Consider the following 22,745-nt stretch of genomic DNA (forward strand, 5'->3'; position numbering starts at 1 on the left):
TTTAAAAAACCAAATATAATTTGGTTTATAGAAGGATAACCCAAATTTTGACCTTCCTCTCTACTTACTATACAGGGTGTTCGGCAACCCCTGGGAACAATTTTAATGGGGGATTCTAGAGGCCAAAATAAGACAAAAATCAAGAATACCAATTTGTTGATGGAGGCTTCGTTAAAAAGTTATTAATAATTAAATTCAAAAATTTCAAATCGTTATAGAAAAATTATTTTCGATTGTGGGGCTGAATTACAATCATTTTTGGTGAATACACATACCCCTGAAATCCTACCCACTTTCGAGAAAAAAATTCGAGTAGGTATTGAAATTTTTAGACGAAATTAAAAAATTTCAAATCATACTAAAAAAATTATATTTAGTTACAGGGGTCAATTACAATCATTTTTGGTGGATAGACATACCCTCGAAATCCTACGCACTTTCGAGAAAAAAATTCCTTACCGAAAATCTTATTAGATGCCTAAATTTTTCGACGAAAAAAAAAAAATTTCAAATCGTTCTGGAAAAATTATTTTCGGTGGTGAGGGTCAATTACAATCATTTTTGGTGAACAGACATACCCCCGAAATCTTGCGCATTTTCGAGAAAAAAATTCAGTAGGGACCAATCGAGAAATTGGTATTCTTGATTTTCGTCTTATTTTGGCCCCTAGAATCCCCTATTAAAATTTTCCCCAGCAATTTGACTTGGTAGTAATGAATAATAAATAACTGAATACAGTGGCACGTGCTCTAACAATTAAAAATTTCATCTCTTCGAAAACGGAGACACGCACAAAGATATGTCATCCTATACTTTCGATGTATTTTTTTAGGAAGAATCGCTATTGCTATTACTTTATGCGGGACACCCTCTATAAACTCTCCGTTAACAACAAGAAATGCAGGAAGACAAACGCGAAGCGATAGACGGTCTCATCAAGGGACACGAAATTCTATCAAAGAGCACAGAAACGGTATTGCGAAACGGTTCTCACCCTCGCGTGGGACAGCAGGAACGAGGAAGACGTTCGAAAGGTGGTGGTGTCTGGCAGCCCTAATGCGATGTATCAATATACGTGGGTGCCGGTGATGGGCCAATATCGCATAAGTGGCCCGATTCGCCGTCATTTGTTACGTTTTGTTCGGGTCTAAGTAATTTAAGAGTCACCCTTTGCTCGCCGCCCCCGTAGGCCACGGAGATACGCCGTGGAGAGGGACGAGGATCTCTCGGGGTAGGGAAAAGAGAGGCGAGAGGACGGGTGACTGCACTTCGCCTCCATTCTTCGGTAAATCGCGGCATATTTGTCAGATTTTTGTTCGAGAACAAAACCTCGACGACCTTCCTTCTTCCTGACGGAGGGGGTGGGTTCGGGGGGTTGGGAGTTAAGTGGATTGGTTTCGTCGGAGATCGGTACGAGCGTCTGAACGCGACCAACTTAATTCGAGCCCTCCACTGCCAGGAACACTTGATTCCACGATTTCCGATTCGTCGGGACGCGCGAACCCTGTCTTCCGGCGAATGGTTCCGATTTTTTCAAAAGGTGCACTAACAAATATAGGCTAAATTCTTATCTAAATAAACATTCTTAATAACGAATAACAGATGAACAACTGGGTATCCAGTTGCTTGGAATTCCAAACATTTTATATTATAGGACACGTCATTTACTTTCAATATTATTTAAATTGCTTAATTTGGTCATCTGGCATATGTACCTTTTTTGACGATAGAAATTTCCGTACCCTAAAGCTATTTAGCGTACTTAATTAGTTTCACCGTAATTTGGGCCCATTTACCTGCCCCTTGGGACCGCGGACACCCATCCCTGTACAACCCCCAGTGGGTGGGATTTGGAGTCTCGAGAGGACTGGCCTAAACTTCGGATTTGTTAATAGAATCTCCTATTTTTGAACTCCGTATATAATCACCACTGAACCGAACGAACTCAGAGCAAATTACAATAGAACAGGGAGCAAGTTACAAATTATAACAGAATTTAAGTTACAAGTTACAAGTTACATCAGTTACAAGCGAACAATTACCAGAGTGTACAAGAGAATGCAAGTTTGAACAAGTAGACTTCAAGAACTTTACGAACCATTGTTAACACATAATTTTGTATATATACATTTGTTAATAAATAAATTTACTGATTGTAAATAGTTACTATAATATCTATTTGTTACATAAATCGGCTCCAGGAACTTTTTGGGAGCCAACAACACTATATTTAATACATATTAGGTTGAGGAAAAAGAAATCTATTATTTTTCACTTAGATGGCTATAGTGATATACAGGGTGTTCGGCCACCCCTGGGAAAAATTTTAATGGGAGATTCTAGAGGCCAAAATAAGACGGAAATCAAGAATACCAATTTCTTGATGGAGGCTTCGTTAAAAAGTTAATAACGTTTACAGTTCCGACAGTATTGAATTTTTTTCTCGAAAATGCGCAAGATTTCGGGGGTTCGTCTATTCGCCAAAAATGATTGTAATTGACTTCGAGAACTAAAAATAATTTTTCCAAAACGATTTGAAATTTTTTTTTCGTCGAAAAAATGTAGGCACCAAATTATATTTTCGGTAAGGAATTTTTTTCTTGAAAGTGCGTAGGATTTCGGGTGTATGTGTAATAACCAAAAAGACTTATACCTGACCCCTGCAATCGAAAATAATTTTTTCAGAATGATTTGAAACTTTTCAATTTCATCGAAAGACAGCTACCCCGTTTGTCGATTTTTCTTAAAAATTCGTTTTTGATTTTTAGTAATTTCGTTTGACGTGCTACAAAAAAGTTGTTTAATACTTTTTTGTAGGTACCAAGGGCTCTACTTCCCAAAAAAGTTTCATTGAAATATATTCATTATTGTAGGCGTTATGACTGTTGTAACATTGAACCATTTTTATGGGGTTTTTCTCACTTTACGGGGTTAAGGAACAACTTTGCGAATATTTTTGGAATGTCTACATATTCTGCACCAAAATACGCCTTGTTTGTCGTTTGATATAATAAAATCTTCCAATCAGTTGAAAAGTTATGACATTTTAAAAATTCGCATGAAATTTTCAAGCAACATTTCTGGCCATAAATTACATTTTCAATAAGGAATTTTTTTTCTAGGAAACGCGTAGGATTTCGAGGGTATGTGTAATGACCAAAAATGATTGTAATGACCCCTGTAACCGAAAATAATTTTTCCAGAACGATTTGAAACTTTTGAGTTTCGCCGAAAAATTTCAGCACCTACCCCCTGTCGATGTTTCTTAAAAATTCATTTTTCATTTTTAATAAATTTGGTTGGCGCTGTACAGAAAAATTGTTTAATACTTTTTTGTAGGTATCTATGAACTTTAGTTTTCCTCAAAATTTCAATAAAATATATTCACTATTGTAGGAGTTATGATTGTTTGAAATTTGGACCATTTTTATGGGGATTTTCTAACATTCCGGGGCCAAGGAATCACCTTTCCAATATTTTTATAATTGCTACATATTCTACACTAAAATACGCGTCGTTTGCCTTTTTGAACATTAAAATCGGCCAATTCATTCAGATGTTATGACGTTTTAAAGATTCGCATGAAATTTCAGGGATGCATTTCTGGCCTGAAATTATATTTTCGGTAAGGAATTTTTTTCTCGAAATTGGATAGGATTTCGGGGGTATATCTATTCATAAAAAATGATTGCAATCGACCCCCGCAACCGAAAATAATTTTTTTAGAATTAATTAAAAATTTTTTTATTCGTCGAAAAATTTAGGCACCTACCCCCTGTCGATTTTTCTTAAAAATTCCTTTTTCATTTATAGTAATTTTGTTTGACGCCCTACAGAAAAGTTGTCAAATACTTTTTTGTAGGTACTCGTAAGCTCTACTTCAGAAAAAAGTTTCACTGAAATACATTCATTATTATAGGAGTTATGGCCGTTTGAAAATTGGACCTCTTTTATGGGGGTTTTCTAATTTTGTGGGGTCAAGGAACAACTTTTCGAATATTTTTATAATTATTACATATTCTACACTAAAATACGCGTCGTTTGCCTTTTTGAACATTAAAATCGGCCAATCCATTCAGATGTTATGACGTTTTAAAGATTCGCATGAAATTTCAGGGATGCATTTCTGGCCTGAAATTATATTTTCGGTAAGGAATTTTTTTCTCGAAATTGGATAGGATTTCGGGGGTATATCTATTCATAAAAAAAGATTATAATCGACCCCCACAACCGAAAATAATTTTTCCAGAACGATTTGGAACTTTTCAATTTCACCGAAAAATTTAGACAGCTACCCCCTGTCGAAGTCGTTGAAGTTCTCAGGATGGTTTAAAACCAAAAAGTTGGAAAGATTCTTAATTAGTATGCCTATCGTTATCGCCCGCGCAAATATAAATAATTTATAGTGAAATTTGGTAAAATGGCAAGTGCTGAAAGTGAAAATTCTAGAATTTCATATCTTTTTCAGCAAATTTTGAATAAAAAAAACTGATATACTCAACATAAAAATATAATTCTGGTACCGACGAGAGTTAGTAATGCTTGGAATTACTTGTTCGGAGTAATCATCCATACAGTTTCTGAAATTTTATCTACACCAGATGAAAAAATTACGTTCCGAGAAAAACACATTTAAACTTTTATACTAAAATTAAGAACTAAATTTTCGAAAACATTACTTGAACAACACCTGAAGAAATCAATTTTTTAAAAATGTCACAGAGATGAATGATCCCTTAGATTGTGTAATAATTTGGACAATGATTTTATTTTAAATCCAAGAATTCAGTCGCGAATGTGCGATATTCCACAAACTGTAAAGGAAGAAAAATGATCCACGAAGTCTCAAACAGTGAATTGCAAATTCTATGAAAACATTTCCGTGAAATTATACAGGTAGATGAACTTAAGCGAAAATAAGGTTTTTAAAGCGTGTAAAGCAAATCAGTATTCTCTGCGGGATAATACGTCAAATGGTAATTAGTGAAAATAGTTTCGGCGAGTATGGTATAATTTTGCGTGATATTTCACTCACCCTTGAAGCCCTTTTCCGGGGAGGTAACCTCGGGGTTGCTCGCATCCGCCGTGACGTCTGCCTCGTTTTCTATCGGTGTGTCGATCTGAAATCAAATAAAAATTTTCTTCGAACATCTTCGACACTTCACAACCAAGATAAGAATGTTCTGCACGAACAATCACGCAAAATATTATATATTATACAGGGTGTTCGGCCACCCCTGGGAAAAATTATAATGGGGGATTCTAGAGACCAAAATAAGAGGAAAATCAAGAATACCAATTTATTGATGAAGACTTCGTTAAACAGTTCTTAACGTTTAAAGTTTCGACCGAACTGAATTTTTTTCTTGAAAATGCGCAAGATTTCGGTGGTATATCTATTCACCAAAAATGATTGTAATTGACTCCCACAGCCGAAAATAATTTTTCCAAAACGATTTGAAATTTTTTTTTTCCGTCGAAAAATTTCCACACCTTTTCGAATTTTTTTCTAGAAAGTGGGTAGGATTCCGGGGGTATGTCTATTCACCAAAAATGATTGCAATTGACCCCCGTAACCGAAAATAATTTTTCCAGTACGATTTGAAATTTTTATTTTTCGTCGAAAAATTTACGCACCTAATTAGATTTTCAGTAAGGAATTTTTTTCTTGAAAATGGGTAGGATTTCGAGGGTATGTGTAATGACCAAAAATTATTGTAATTGACCCCCGCAACCGAAAATAATTTTTTTAGAACGATTTGAAATTTTTTTTTTCCGTCGAAAAATTTCCACACTTTTTCGAATTTTTTTCTAGAAAGTGGGTAGGATTCCGGGGGTATGTCTATTCACCAAAAATGATTGTAATTGACCCCTGCAACCGAAAATAATTTTTTCAGAATTAATTAAAAATTTTTTTTTCGTCGAAAAATTTAGGCACCTACCCCCTGTCGATTTTTCTTAAAAATTCCTTTTTCATTTTTAGTAATTTTGTTTGACGTCCTACAGAAAAGTTGTCTAATACTGTTTTGTAGGTATCCATGAGCACTACTTCGGAAAAACGTTTTATTGAAATACATTCACTATTATACGAGTTATGGCCGTTTGAAAATTGGACCTCTTTTACGGGGGTTTTCTCATTTTGTGAGGTCAAGGAACAACTTTTCGAATATTTTTATAATTGCTACATATTCTACACCAAAATACGCGTTATTTGCATTTCGAAACATTAAAGTTGTCCAATCCGTTCAAATGTTACGACGTTTTAAAGATTCGCATGAAAATTCGGGCAGACATTTCTGGCCAGAAATTATATTTTCGGTAAGGAATTTTTTTCTCGAAACTGAGTAGGATTTCGGTGGTATGTCTATTGACCAAAAATGATTGTAATTGACCCCTGCAACCGAAAATGATTTTTTCAGAATTAATTAAAAATTTTTTTTCCGTCGAAAAATTTAGGCACCTACCCCCTGTCGATTTTTCTTAAAAATTCCTTTTTCATTTTTAGTAATTTTGTTTGACGCCCTACAGAAAAGTTGTCTAATACTTTTTTGTAGGTATCCATGAGCTCTACTCCACAAAAAAGTTTCATTGAAATATATTCAGTATTGTACGAGTTATGGCTGTTTGAAAATTGGACCATTTTTATGGGTTTTTTCTAACTTTGCGGGCTCAAGGTACAACTTTCTCATCACTATTAGTATTCCTACATATTTTTCACTAAATACGCGTTGTTTGCCGTTTGAAACATTAAAATCCTCCAATCTGTTCAGAAGTGATGACGTTTTAAAAATAAACAATCGAGAGACATTTCTGGCCAGAAATTATATTTTCGATAAGGAATTTTTTTCTCGAGAATGGTTAGGATTTCGGGGGTATGTCTATTCACCATAAATGATTGTCATTGACCCCCGCAGCTAAAAATATTTTTTTCAGAACGATTTGAAAATTTTATTTTTCGCCAAAAGGGTACCCTGTCGATTTTTCTTAAAAATTCCTTTTTCATTTTTAGCAATTTAGTTTGACGCCCTATAGAAAAGTTGTTTAATACTTTTTTATAAGTACCAGTGAGCTCTACTTCAGAAAAAAGTTTCATTGAAATACATTCACTATTATAGGAGTTATGGCCGTTTGAAAATAGGACCTCTTTTATGGGGGTTTTCTCATTTTGTGAGGTCAAGGAACAACTTTTCGAATATTTTTATAATTGCTACATATTCTACACTAAAATACGCGGCGTTTGGCTTTTTGAATATTAAAATTGTCCAATCCATTCAGAAGTTATGGTATTTTAAAGATTTGCATGAAAATTCGAGCAGACATTTCTGGCCAGAAATTATATTTTCGGTAAGGAATTTTTTTCTCGAAACTGAGTAGGATTTCGGTGGTATGTCTGTTGACCAAAAATGCTTGCAATTGACCCCTGCAACTAAAAATAATTTTTCCAAGACGATTCGAAAGTCTTTTTTTTCACCCAAAACTTTCAGCACTTACTCGAATTTTTTTCTCGAAAATGCGCATGATTTCGGTGGTATGTCTATTCACCAAAAATGATTGTAATTGACCCCCGCAACCGAAAATAATTTTTTCTGAATTAATGAAATATTTTTTTTTCGTCGAAAAATTTAGGCACCTACCCCCTGTCGATTTTTCTTAAAAATTCCTCTTTCATTTTTAGTAATTTTGTTTGACGCCCTACAGAAAAGTTGTCTAATACTTTTTTGTAGGTACTCGTAAGGTCTACTTCAGAAAAAAGTTTCACTGAAATACATTCATTATTATAGGAGTTATGGCCGTTTGAAAATTGGACCTCTTTTATGGGGGTTTTCTCATTTTATGAGGTCAAGAAACAATTTTTCGAATATTTTTATAATTGCTACATATTCTACACTAAAATACGCGGCGTTTGGCTTTTTGAACATTAAAATCGTCCAATCCATTCAGAAGTTATGGTATTTTAAAGATTCGCATGAAAATTCGGGCAGACATTTCTGGCCAGAAATTATATTTTCGGTAAGGAATTTTTTTCTCGAAACTGAGTAGGATTTCGGTGGTATGTCTATTGACCAAAAATGGTTGTAATTGACCCCCGCAACCGAAAATAATTTTTTCTGAATTACTGAAATATTTTTTTTTCGTCGAAAAATTTAGGCACCTACCCCCCCCTGTCGATTTTTCTTAAAACTTCCTTTTTCATTTTTAGTAATTTTGTTTGACGTCCTACAGAAAAGTTGTCAAATACTTTTTTGTAGGTACTCGTAAGCCCTACTTCAGAAAAAAGTTTCACTGAAATACATTCACTATTACAGGAGTTATGGCCGTTTGAAAATTGGACCTCTTTTATGGGGATTTTCTAATTTTGCGGGGTCAAGGAACAACTTTTCGAATATTTTTATAATTGCTATAAATTAAATATGATACTTAAATGGTATACATACTACCGTATTCATATTGGTACATGGTAAAAATAAAATTTCTAACTTTGGCACTTATATTATTGTTAGAATTTATTTATTGTGGACGAAATAGAAAAATAGATAATAATAGTTTGTAACAGAAAAACATGGATGCCCGTCAGCTGAACAGAATTAAACAAGCAACACCACAGGCAATCAATAAAACAAAACGTTTGCAGTCAATACCCGGACTCGCTAATTACCGCTAAATTCAACAATTATTTTCTAGAAACAGTTCAGGAACAGGAAGTACACATGAAACGTCACGATAGATCTCCCTTGTAGAATCTCACGATAGTATCCTCCTTGAGAAGTGCTATCGAAAGAAAGCAAAAGAGTCATGGATATTTAGCGATGCACATAAAGGACACGTGTGGACAGCTGCCGACATCCGTACGAGTGTCTTCCCACGCGTCTTCGTAGATCACACGTGGGATCACGCGTCTCCACATGGAACTGGAGCCACGTGGATCTCTCGATTCGTTTGTTTCGTCCAGGAAACCGTCCTCGTACATTACCAAATGTTCACAATAACACAATCTATTTATTTGCTTTACGGATTAACCCTCCGATCGTCGCGCAAGAAATCACTTGTATTTTCTACTCTTTGAAAAACGATGGAATCCAGCAACCGAATTCCTTACGCAGAAATACACGTTTCTTCACTAAAATAATTTATATTATCATTCAAAAGTGGATTTGTTGCTTTTATCATGTAACAGAAATATACAGGATGTTCGGTCACCCCTGGGAAAAATTTTAATGGGGGATTCTCGTGGCCAAAATAAGACGAAAATCAAGAATACTAATTTGTTGATTGAGGCTTCGTTAAAAAGTTATTAACGTTTAAAGTTTCAACCGTACTGAATTTTTTTCTCGAAAATGCGCAGGATTTCGGGGGTATGTCTATTCACCAAAAATTATTGTGATTAACCCCTTCAACTAAAAATAATTTTTTTAGGACGATTTGAAAATTTTTCGTTTTCGTCAAAAAATTAAGGCACCTTCTCGAATTTTTTTCTTGAAAATGCATAGGATTTTGGGGGTATGTGTAATGACCAAAAATGATTGTAATCGACTCCTGCAACTGGAAATAATTTTTTTAGAATGATTTGAAATTTTTTTTTTTCGTTCAAAAAAGGCACCTAATTAAATTTTCGGTAAGGAATTTTTTTTCTCGAATGTGCGTAGGATTTCGGGGGTATGTATAATGACCAAAAATGATTGTAATTGACTCCTGTAATTAAATATAATTTTTGTAGAATGATGTGAAAATTTTTTTTTCCGTCGAAAAATTTCACATCTTCCCGAATTTTTTTCTAGCAAGTGGGTAGGATTTCGGGAGTATGTCTATTCACCAAAAATGATTGTAATTGACCACCGTAACCGAAAATAATTTTTCCAGAACGATTTGAAACTATTTAATTTCGCCGAAAAATTTCGGCACCTACCCCCTGTCGATGTTTCTTAAAAATTCATTTTTCATTTTTAATAAATTTGGTTGGCGCTGTACAGAAAAATTGTTTAATACTTTTTTGTAGGTATCTATGAACTCTAGTTTTCCTCAAAATTTCAATAAAATATATTCACTATTGTAGGAGTTATGATTGTTTGAAAATTGGACCATTTTTATGGGGATTTTCTAACAGTACGGGGTCAAGGAACAACTTTTCGGATTTTTTTATAATTGCTACATATTCTACACTAAAATACGCGGCGTTTGGCTTTTTGAACATTAAAATCGTCCAATCCGTTCAGAAGTTATGACGTTTTAAAGATGCGCACGAAATTTTGCAGCGACATTACTGGCCTGAAATTATATTTTCGGTAAGGAATTTTTTTCTCGAAAATGGTTAGGATTTCGAGGGTATGTCTATTGACCAAAAATGATTATAATCGACCCTTGCAATCGGAAATAATTTTTCCAGAACGATTTGAAATTTTTTAATTTAATTGTTAATATCTTTTTAACTAAGCCTCCATCAACAAATTGGTATTCTTGATTTTCGTCTTATTTTGACATCTAGAATCTCCCATTAAAATTTTTCCCAAGTGTGGCCGAGGTTTCGTTAAAAAGTTATTAACAATTAAATTCAAAAATTTCAAATCGTTCTGGAAAAATTATTTTCGGTTGCGGGGGTCAATTACAATAATTTTTGGTGAATAGACATACCTCCGAAATTCTATCCATTTTCGAGGAAAAAATTCGTGTACGTACTGAAAGTTTTGGGTGAAAAAAAAGACTTTCAAATCGTCTTGGAAAAATTATTTTCCGTTGCAAGAGTCAATCGCAATCATCTTTGGTCATTACACATACCCCCAAAATTCTACGCATTTTCGAGAAAAAAATTCCTTTCTCAAAATGTAATTTCAGGCCAGAAATCGTTCCCCGAAATTTCATGCAAATCTTTAAAATGTCATAACTTCTGAACGGATTGGACGATTTTAATGTTCAAAAAGCCAAACGCCACGTATTTTAGTGTAGAATACGTAGAAATTCTAACAATATTGAAAAAGTTGTTCCTTGAGTCTGTAAAATGAGAAAAACGACATAAAACTGGTCCAATTTTCAAACAGTCATAACCTCTGCAATAGTGAATATATTTCAATGAAACTTTTTTCTGAAGTAGAGCTCATGGGTACCTACAAAAAAGTATTAGACAACTTTTCTGTAGGGTGTCAAACAAAATTACTAAAAATGAAAAAGGAATTTTTAAGAAAAATCGACAGGGGTAGGTGCTTAAATTTTTCGACGAACATAAAAATTTTTAATTAATTCTAAAAAAATTATTTTCGGTTGCGGGGGTCGATTGCAATCATTTTTGGTGAATAGACATACCTCCGAAATTCTATCCATTTTCGAGGAAAAAATTCATTATGGACGGAACTTTAAACGTTAATAACTTTTTAACGAAGCCTCCATCAACAAATTGGTATTCCTGATTTTCGTCTTAATTTAGCCTCTAGAATCCCCCATTAAAATTTTTCCCAGGGGTGGCCGAACGCCCTGTATAAAAATAAAACGAGACGTGAAAAATGTTTAAAATACTTTTTCTGTAATCGTGCCTTTCTTGAATTCACCCTTGTTACCCTCAACGTTTGGTACGTTGTACGTTGCATTATTTGTCATTAAAAATTCGTCGATCCTTACATGAAAAAGCGAAGAAAGAAGAGTGGCGCCACAAGCTACAAGGATCGATGGAGATATCTGAGTAAAAGCAACCGAGCAAAAGATCGTTGATCGCGGTTAGATGGAGTCGAAACGATTTCTCAGAGCGACGGCGGGGTTTCGCGTAGGTGTAATTATGTCTCTGGAACCCCTTTTTCCCACAGAACTAAATATAGCGAATGTCATCCGATGGCCTGGACACACATGTCTCCTATAGCGGGCCACATCTGGTCGCTGTTTCCTGCTAGCCGTGGCATCTTATGCGATATGATTTATTTTCGACCAAAGGAATCCCAGAGATTCACCGTGCACTTAAGACAGGCATCTCAAACTCATTTTTGCCCAAGGACCAATTTACACTTTACAACCGTCTCGTACAGGCGCGATTATTTTACGATACTTTGCAATACTTTAGAACCCGTTTTTCATATTACGAGCGAACGCATCGTATGTGGGCTACGAAAGTGACACGACTCGAAAAAGTTCACTTTTCTGGAGCAATATCGGTTCTAGTTCTCGAAACAATTACGAAGAACTTTCATTTTGACATTTTGACACGACTCGATAAAGTTCACTTTTCTGGAGTAATATCGGTTCTAGTTCTCGAAACAATTACGAAGAACTTTCATTTTGACATTTTGACACGACTCGATAAAGTTCACTTTTCTGGAGTAATATCGGTTCTAGTTCTCGAAACAATTACGAAGAACTTTCATTTTGACATTTTGACACGACTCGATAAAGTTCATTTTTCTGGAGCAATATCGGTTCTAGTTCTCGAAACAATTACGAAGAACTTTCATTTTGACATTTTGACACGACTCGAAAAAGTTCATTTTTCTGGAGCAATATCGGTTGTAGTTCTCGAAACAATTACGAAGAACTTTCATTTTGACATTTTGACACGACTCGATAAAGTTCATTTTTCTGGAGTAATATCGGTTCTAGTTCTCGAAACAATTACGAAGAACTTTCATTTTGACATTTTTAATCATTTAGGTTCTGAAACAATTACATATGGATTATAAATATGTATATTGTAAGTGAGTGTAGAGAGATTATTTTCACTGGAAATTTGATATTCACTTTAAGGGGTTGAAATCAGCCCTCAAAGTTGGGAGTTCAAAACATACTTTGTTGAATATCTCGAATACTATTAGAGATAGGGGTGTGCTTCAAATGGATGAAACTTATGTTTTTAAACGGCGAATTTGATGGTGTAACGAGATTTGCAAAACTTTTATTTGTTTAAACAATATGTTAAAAAATAGCACATTTTTTTATTTTTCTCGTTGGATATTAATGATTTTTTTTTCTCCATTTGCACAGAGAAACTATACATCCATGTACAAAATACGGATAAATTGGAATTTTGATTTCTTCACAATAAAGAAAGATTTTATATTTGTAATTTTTTTCGTATTTCGTGCTGTACGAACTACCAGATCGCATACAAGATGTTCGGTCACCCCTGGGAAAAATTTTAATGGGAGATTCTAGAGGCCAAAATAAGACGAAAATCAAGAATACCAATTTGTTGATGGTGGATTCGTTAAGAAGTTATTAACGTTTAAAGTTCCGCCTATACTGAATTTTTTTCTCGAAAGTGGGTAAGATTTCGAGACTATGTCTATTCACCGAAAATGATTATAATTGATCCCCGCAACCAAAAATAATTTTTCCAGAACGATTTGAAACTTTTCATTTTCGCCGAAAAATTTAGGCACCTACCCCCCGTCGATTTTCCTTAAAAATTCGTTTTTGATTTTTAATAATTTCGCTTGACGTCCTACAGAAAAGTTGTTTAATACTTTTTTGTAGGTACCTATGGGCTCTACTTCAGAAAAAAGTTTCATTCAAATATATTCATTATTGTAGGAGTTATGGCTGTTTGAAAATTAGAGCTTTTTTATGGGGGTTTTCTAACATTAGGGGGCCAAGGAACAATCTTTCCAATATTTTTATAATTGTTACATATTCTACACTAAAATACACGGCGTTTGGCTTTTTGAACATTAAAATCGTCCAATCCGTTCAGAAGTTATAGTGTTTTAAAGATTCGCATGAAATTTCCGGGGTACATTTCTAGTCTGGAATTATATTTTCATTTAGGAATTTTTTTCTGGAAAACGGTTAGGATTTCGGGGGTATGTCTATTGATCAAAAATTATTATAATTGGTCCCTGCAATCAAAAATAATTTTCTTAGAAATATTTAAAATTTTTTAATTTTATTGAAAAATTTCACACCTTCTCGAATTTTTTTCTCCAAACTGGGTAGGAATTCCGGGGTATATCTATCTATCAAAAATGATTATAATGGACCCTTGCAATCGGAAATAATTTTTTTAGAACGATTTGAAAAATTTTTTTTTTCGCCGAGAAATTTCACCGAATTTTTTTCTCGAAGGAGGGCAGGATTTCGAGGATACGTGTATTCATCAAAAATGTTGTGTCGTAAGGCAAAAATTATTACAGTTTGATTGGGGCGTTCTACCTCATCCTCCGTACACCCCAGACCTTGCTCCATCCGATTATTACTCGTTCCTCTCCTTAAAAAATTCTCTCCGTGATAAATCTTTCAAATCCATAAGCGAAATAAAAACGCACCTAGATGAATATTTTGCAAGTAAGCCTCAACAATTTTGGAAATAGGGCATAATGAGGCTTCCTGAGAGATGGAAGAAGGTTACAGAACAGAACGGTTCATATATAACACGATAAATCAACCTTAAACAACAAATATCGTGTGATCATTTCGCATCAAAAAAAGGGAAGAAACTTATGGGATACTTTCCAATATCCCGTTGTGTAAAGCAAGGCCTACTAGAAATCCTTACTGAATAGAAAGGCGTATATTTGACTATAAGAGTACACACTGGGAGAGAGATACTAAATTGAAACATTGTCGTTAATAATAGAATAAGCAATTCAGAAAAAACAGAAAAAGAAACCACAAAACTAACAAAAGCTATACAAGAGCTCAATACTAGCTACAACAATAGCACAGAGCTATCACAGGCAATATTAAATCTAATTAAGCAGAGAAACAGAAGTAGAAAGAAATGGCAAACAAGTGGACTACCAAAACATAGGGAACTAATTTAAAGCCAAATGTAAGGAAGTAAGGACTGTAGAATCAGGAAATACAGGAATGAAAAATGGTCCCAAAAGCTATACAAGAGGCAAGGGATAAAAAACAATCAAAATCAAACAACAATAGCTCAGGACACAGAGCTATCAGGGGCAATATTAAATCTAATTAACCAGAGAAATAGAAGTAAAAGGAAATGGCAAACAAGTGGACTACCAAAATATGGGCAACTAATTTAAAGCCAAATGTGAGGAAGTAAGGAGTATAGAATCAGGAATGAAAAATGGTCCCAAAAGCTATACCAGAGGCAAGGGTTAAAAAACAATCAAAATCAAACAATAGCTCAGGGCATAGAGCTATCAGAGGCAATATTAAATCTAATTAACCAGAGAAACGGAAGTAAAAAGAAATGGCAAACAAGTGGACTACCAAAACATAGACAACTAATTTAAAGTCAAATGTAAGGAAGTAAGGACTATAGAATCAGGAATGAAAAATGGTCCTAAAAGCTATACAAGAGGCAAGGGTTAACAAACAATCAAAATCAAACAACAATAGCTCAGGGCATAGAGCTATCAGAGGCAATATTAAATTTAATTAAGCAGAGAAACAGAAGTAAACAGAAATGGCAAACAAGTGGACTACCAAAACATAGGCAACTAATTTAAAGCCAAATGTAAGGAAGTAAGGAGTATAGAATCAGGGAATACAGGAATGAAAAATGGTCCCAAAAGCTATACAAGAGGCAAGGGATAAAAAACAATCAAAATCAAACAATAGCTCAGGACACAGAGCTATCAGAGGCAATATTAAATCTAATTAAGCAGAGAAACAGAAGTAGAAAGAAATGGCAAACAACTGGACTACCAAAACATAGGCAACTAATTTAAAGCCAAATGTAAGGAAGTAAGGACTATAGAATCAGGAATGAAAAATGGTCCCAAAAAGAGGAGTGCCTAAGCATTTATGAGCGGTAGTGTAAGTCCGCGTTTCGAGGCATGATCCAAGGGTCGAGGCTGGTTCGCAGTAGGCGAGGAACGTCCAGAATCTCCCCGGATCGAGGTCACCAACATCGGGAATGCACGGTGCACCGCGAGTTCCCCGAAGTTTCTTTCTTTCATCTCCGAAACATTATTCTCAGGACTAACAGCGGGCCCGTCCCGTCTCCCGAGCGAGGAGCAGGGACCGGGCGGGGCCAGGGAGGGGTCAGGTAAAGAGCGTCTACGCGCGGCCAGTTTTGAAATGCTCGGCAATATAGTGAGTTCGTTACGAGGCTCGGGCCGACGTGGTATAGCTCATAATTGTAGAGCTGGGTTTCGAGCCGCGCACCTTGGGGCACGTCGTTCCTCCTGGCCTGACACCTATTGACCGCAGGAAAATTCGGTGCCCCGAGAATCGATCGATTTCCAATGGAATTCACGCGATCGGAAGACCAGGTTCCGTCGATGTTACGTCAGGGGTGGTTATCGCGAATTTACCATTTCGCGACGCATCGAAGGGATTGGAAACCACAGACGGGGAAGAAAGAAAAGCTGACGCGCGGCGGACAAAATATTTCCGAGGCCGAGGATGAAAATTATTAGCCCGGGAATGTCTTAATTCCCGACAACGGACCGAAGACTCGCGGTGCTCTGGTTAACATAAATTTTTTCCCTCCGACGCGCGGAGAAACGCGAGCTGTTTCTGCGAGGCGGTGCAAAACGCGAGTGCTACGCGTCGGTGCATAATGCATGCGAGGCGTCGGGCGACGTTTAAGACCGAGACCACGCTTTTTATCGCGAACCGCGGCATTTTTCGACACCTTATCAGCCACGCAGATTCGGAGCGGATCGCGCCTCGACTCTTCCAACGGTTAGATCACCGATTCTTAACTTTTTCTTCCCACACACCACTCTTTCCAGCCTAATGGAGCTCGTGGACCTGTCGTACCTCCGCAACCGCCATCGCGCGCCTACCTTTTTACTATTACTTTTCGTTTCTAGTCTTCGGAGACTTACAGTTAAGAACAAACGTGGACAGACGATGAAAATTATTGGTTATAAAACGCAGTTAAGGGAATATTAATTAAGTGCCCGATATAATAAACGCCATAAAAAGAACAATTCGTCAGAGATACAATATTTAACACATGCGGTTGGATAAACAGTCGTTAGAAACAGTAATAAGAACAAATGAGGCTAATGCCTGTACGAGTACGAGTACGAGTAGGCGCCGGAAAGACGCGTTCATAAAATGTCCGTACATCGTCGTGCGATCACACCCAAATTCTCACAAAAATTAATATCAATGAAATTTAATTTAGTTATAATACTAATACAACATATTGAGTTGTTCGGAAAGTAATTTCCTCTTTCTTCTTCGTGAACAATTCTCTTATAATATCCAGGGTGTCCGACCACCCCTGGGAAAAATTTTAATGGGGGATTCTAGAGGCCAAAATAAGACGAAAATCCATAATATCAATTTCTTGACTGAGGCTTCGTTAAAAAGTTATTAACAATTAAATTCAAAAATTTCATATCGTTCTGGAAAAATGATTTTCGGTTGCGAGGGTCAATTACAATCATTTTTGGTCATTACACATACCCCCGAAATCCTACGCACTTTCGAGAAAAAAATTCCTTATCGAAAATCTAATTAGGAGCCTAAATTTTTCGACGAAAAAAAAAATTTCCAATCGTTCTAGAAAAATTATTTTCGATTGCGGGGTTCAATTACAAGCATTCTTAGTGAATAGACATATATCCGAAATCCTACTTTGTTTCGAGAAAAAAATTCGAGTAGGTGATGAAATTTTTCGATGAAATTAAAAAATTTCAAATCATTCTGGAAAAATTATTTTCGGTTGCGGGGATCAATTACAATTATCTTTAGTAGATATACCTTCGAGATCCTACCCACTTTCTAGAAAAAAAATTCGAGAAAGTGTGAAATTTTTCGACAAGATTAAAAAATTTCAAATCGTTCTAAAAAAATTATTTTTAATTGCTGGGGTTAATTGCAAGCATTTTTGATCAATAGACATACCCTCGAAATCCTACTCAGTTTCGAGAAAAAAATTCCTTACCAAAAATATCATTTCTGGCCAGAAATGTCTGCCCGAATTTTCATGCGAATCTTTAAAAGGTCAAAACTTCTGAACGGATTGGACGATTTCAATGTTTAAAAAAGAAAACTACGCGTATTTTGGTGGAGAATATGTACAAATCGTAAAAATATTCGAAAAGTTGGTCCTTGACCTCGCAAAATGAGAAAACCCCCATAAAAATGGTCCAATTTTCAAACAGCCATAACTCCAACAATTGTGAATACATTTCAATGAAACTTTTTTTTACAGTAGAGCTCATGGGTATATATAAAAAAGTATTGGACAATTTTTCTGTAGGGCGTCGAACAAAATTACTGTAAATGAAAAAGGAATTTTTAATAATAATCGACAGGGGGTTGGTGCTTAAATTTTTCAACGAAAAAAAGAATTTTCAATTAATTCTAAAAAAATTATTTTCGGTTGCGGGGGTCGATTGCAATCATTTTTGGTGAATAGACATACCCCCGAAATCCCACCTACTTTCTAGAAAAAAATTCGATTATGTGCTGAAAGTTTTGGGTGAAAAAAAAGACTTTCGAATCGTCTTGGAAAAATTATTTTTAGTTGCAGGGGTCAATTGCAAGCATTTTTGGTCAACAGACATACCCTCGAAATCCTACTCAGTTTCGAGAAAAAAATTACTTACCGAAAATATAATTTCTGGCCAGAAATGTCTGCCCGAATTTTCATGCGAATCTTTAAAAGGTCATAACTTCTGAACGGATTGGACGATTTTAATGTTTAAAAAAGCAAACTACGCGTATTTTGGTGGAGAATATGTACAAATCGCAAAAATATTTGAAAAGTTGGTCATTGACCCCGCAAAATGAGTAAAACCCCATAAAAATGGTCCAATTTTCAAACAGCCATAACTTCTATAATAGTGAATGTATTTCAATGAAACGTTTTTCCGAAGTAGTGCTCATGGATACCTACAAAAAAGTATTAGACAACTTTTCTGTAGGGCGTCAAACAAAATTACTAAAAATGAAAAAGGAATTTTTAAGAAAAATCGGCAGGGGGTAAGTGCTTAAATTTTTCGACGAAGGAAAAAATTTTTAATTAATTCTAAAAAAATTATTTTCGGTTGCGGGGGTTAATTACAATAACTTTTGGTGAATACACATACCTCCGAAATCCTACCCACTTTCTAGAAAAAAATTCGAAAAGGTGTGGAAATTTTTCGACGGAAAAAAAAAATTTCAAATCGTTTTGGAAAAATTATTTTCGGTTCCGAGGGTCGATTGCAATCATGTTTGGTGAATAGACATACCCTCGAAATCTTGCGCATTTTCGAGAAAAAAATTCAGTACGGTCGGAACTTTAAACGTTAATAACTGTTTAACAAAGCCTTCATCAACAAATTGATATTCTTGATTTTCGTTTTATTTTTTCCTCTAGAATCCCTCATTAAAATCTTTCCCAGGGGTGGCACCGAACACCCTGTATATAATAAAATAGAAAACTGGGTAATAGAGGGGATGTTTGAAATTACATTTAAATGATAATGTCATCGAATGTGCATTAAAATCATTAGACAATCATTAAAAGTCTAAAATTATCCTTGCAACATATTGTAAATAAATTTTTTTTTTGTTAAATTCACTAAGCGATAATGTTTGACTATGTAGAATCCACGTTTGTAGTTCCTTACATATTACATCTTTGTACTAAAGGGTTTAATCTCGTTGATACATGAATAATAATAAAATAAAAAAACGAGCCCCCAATTATCTTTCGTAGTTTTCGTTTTATTTCGATTCAAAGTTGAATCGCTTTCATTGGAAAATCGGGTTTCCCGAGCGGACGAACAACGCAAGCGTCGCCTGATTAGGGTGGCCGAACGTTAATCTTGTTACACGGTAACAACATTCACAGCGCGATCCATAGAAAACCTTACACGTAATTTCATTAAAAACCTCATAAACCAGTTCAGGCTTTCAAACATTGTAAATAGATTCCAATATTCTATAGAAAGCCTGAACTGACCCGTAGCAACTATAAGTTTATGAAGCCATCGACCATCCATCGCCTTCTACGACCTTTACAATTTGCAATATGCTTCCTTATTTTCGGCTTAAACAGTTTTCAGTTTTATTTTGTTTCGCATGTCTTTTAGTAGGGTCAAGGCGCTTCATAAAATTATTACCTGCTACGGTCGAGGCACGCGGAATTTCCCGAACGTCACTCGATGGTGCCCTCGGTACCTGAGGGTGACCGATGAGTTCGAGGCGGTCGTTACATTAACAAATCCCACCAAATATACTTCTCCAATCAGGGAAAACGACCGCCTTCCTTGACAAATTTAACCATATACACAACAACCAATCCGCGTGCCTCACCCCCGCCAGAACACTTGAAGAAATTATATTTAAGGGCAGAATTTCTGACCAACGAGGCAAAGAAATATAAAATCGACCAAACACGGGTCATATTCAAAGTTAAACATAAAACCACAATGTTGGATTCCAATGAATTTAACAACACTTTTATTAAGAAAACTCTTACAAATGTTGGGTCGGCTGAATGCTGAACTCTTTCTGAGAGGTTTCTCGGGTTTTCAGGCGTTTTTATGCTATTGCTGGAAATAGGCAGAGGTAGGGACGATGGTCAAGGGAGAGAGTGACTCAGGAGGGGTACGAGGTTCAGGATGAGTAAGGTTTGGGAATCGTGACTAGGATGTTTGGATGAGTAATGTTTGTAATGTGACGGAGTGGTGTTTGTTGGGTCGTGTTGGTCATCCAACAACAAGTGTAAAGCATACTGTGCTAGAATTAAAATAGATTGTTAAATTTTAATATAATACTTACTTCAAACCTTATTGCACCACCCTCAAATATTCAAGCAATATTAATTTAACGCTTGAAGCGCAAATTGATATAATTTTAAAATTAAAAATTATAAACATCGATTGTGCGCGCTGAACAAATCTTATGCTGGAACCTGTGCAGAAAAAAGAAGCTATACGCGCAATAAAATCATGAAGGAATCTTTATAAGAGATTAACGAGATCCATGCGTCTGGTATTATCGGCACGCACCCAAGACCACTTGTTCGAGGGAGCAACCTGTAGAGGCTGGCATACCGCACCGCTCGCATAACCGCGCGCACGAGAAACTGAAGCAGGAATTCAGGGTTAGCCGCGCGGCCAAATATAGATCGGAGTATATGTGGGAACACGTGTACGCGGCCATAAATATCTCCTTTACGTTTCGTCAGCGCAATAAGAGCGCATTGCGACCAAACTACAGATGCGCCTACGAATAATTGGATGCCCCTATTAACCCGCTGACAGTCGACTCCATTTTCTTTTTTCTGCATTCGAGAGGAGAAAATGAAGGGTCGAAACTGGGGATAAACTTCCGAAAAGGACATACCTCTAGATTCTTACGTATTTTGACGTGCTGCTTGCCAGCACGATGGTGAAAATTGGCGCAAACTTTATTTGTTGGGAACCGGGTCAGACACGCGTAGACCGTTGGTATACTATAGATATAATATATTGTAGGAGATTTGTATTGAATATTTGTGCCACACTGTAGTTTTGTTAAATGTTAATTTATGTGCAAAAGGTTTGGGAGTGTTTTGTTCGAGAAGGAATGGGTAACCAGGGACAGCGAGGAAACTAGGAGTTGGAAACGAGTGATTGTGAAGAGATTTGAATTTGTGTTGTTAATTGTTAATTGCTAATTTGTGTGTTTCTAATTCGTTTATTAAAATTATATTCGTTGTATATTTGTTCCTCAACTATATTCTCTCCGTTAAATCCTACAATATTTTGCAGTGGTTTCTGATTTTACTTGGTTACAACAACTAAGTTCTATGATAAGGCTAAACGAGGAGTGACGTGACGTGACGTATTCAAATTCGTACTGAGAATGAGAGGTGTCCTGTGTTTTGGCTCCTATATACAGGGTGTTCGGCCACCCCTGGGAAAAACTTTAATGGAGCATTCTAGAGGCCAAAATAAGACGAAAATCAAGAATACCAATTTATTGATGAAGACTTCGTTAAACAGTTCTTAACGTTTAAAGTTTCGACCGTACTGAATTTTTTTCTTGAAAATGCGCAAGATTCCGGGGGTATGTCTATTCACCAAAAATGATTGTAATTGACTCCCACAGCCGAAAATAATTTTTCCAAAACGATTTGAAATTTTTTTTTTCCGTCGAAAAATTTCCACACCGTTTCGAATTTTTTTCTAGAAAGTGGGTAGGATTCCGGGGGTATGTCTATTCACCAAAAATGATTGTAATTGACCCCTGCAACCGAAAATAATTTTTTCAGAATTAATTAAAAATTTTTTTTTTCGTCGAAAAATTTAGGCACCTACCCCCTGTCGATTTTTCTTAAAAATTCCTTTTTCATTTATAGTAATTTTGTTTGACGTCCTAAAGAAAAGTTGTCTAATACTTTTTTGTAGGTATCCATGAGCACTACTTCGGAAAAACGTTCCATTGAAATATATTCAGTATTGTAGGAGTTATGGCTGTTTTAAAATTGGACCATTTTTATGGGATTTTTCTCAGTTTACGGGGTCAAGGATAAACTTTACGAATAATGTTACAATTTCTACATATTCTTCATCTAAATACGCGTTGTTTGCCGTTTGAAACATTAAAATCCTCCAATCTGTTCAGAAGTGATGACGTTTTAAAAATAAGCAATCGAGTAATATTTCTGGCCTGAAATTATATTTTCGATAAGGAATTTTTTTCTCGAGAATGGTTAGGATTTCGGGGGTATGTCTATTCACCAAAAATGATTGTCATTGACCCCTGTAGCTAAAAATATTTTTTTCAGAACGATTTGAAAATTTTATTTTTCGTCGAAAAATTTAGGCACCTACCCCCTGTCGATTTTTCTTAAAAATTCCTTTTTCATTTTTAGTAATTTTGTTTAACGCCCTACAGAAAAGTTGTCTAATACTTTTTTGTAGGTA

At 35.6% G+C, this 22,745-nt stretch overlaps 1 protein-coding gene across 3 annotated transcripts in view; it reads right to left on the reverse strand.

Annotated features, from left to right (window-relative positions):
- Positions 1-22,745, reverse strand: part of LOC143344907 (ubiquitin carboxyl-terminal hydrolase 48) — a 281,101-nt gene that overhangs the window by 27,007 nt on the left and 231,349 nt on the right. For all 3 annotated transcript variants that reach the window (XM_076771516.1, XM_076771515.1, XM_076771517.1), the window contains one exon: positions 5,036-5,120. In XM_076771516.1, coding sequence (XP_076627631.1) covers positions 5,036-5,120 — 85 coding nt within the window. The remainder of the gene's footprint in view (positions 1-5,035; positions 5,121-22,745) is intronic.

Source organism: Colletes latitarsis, chromosome 8, assembly GCF_051014445.1.
Source record: "Colletes latitarsis isolate SP2378_abdomen chromosome 8, iyColLati1, whole genome shotgun sequence".
In the NCBI taxonomy this organism is placed as follows: domain Eukaryota; kingdom Metazoa; phylum Arthropoda; class Insecta; order Hymenoptera; family Colletidae; genus Colletes; species Colletes latitarsis.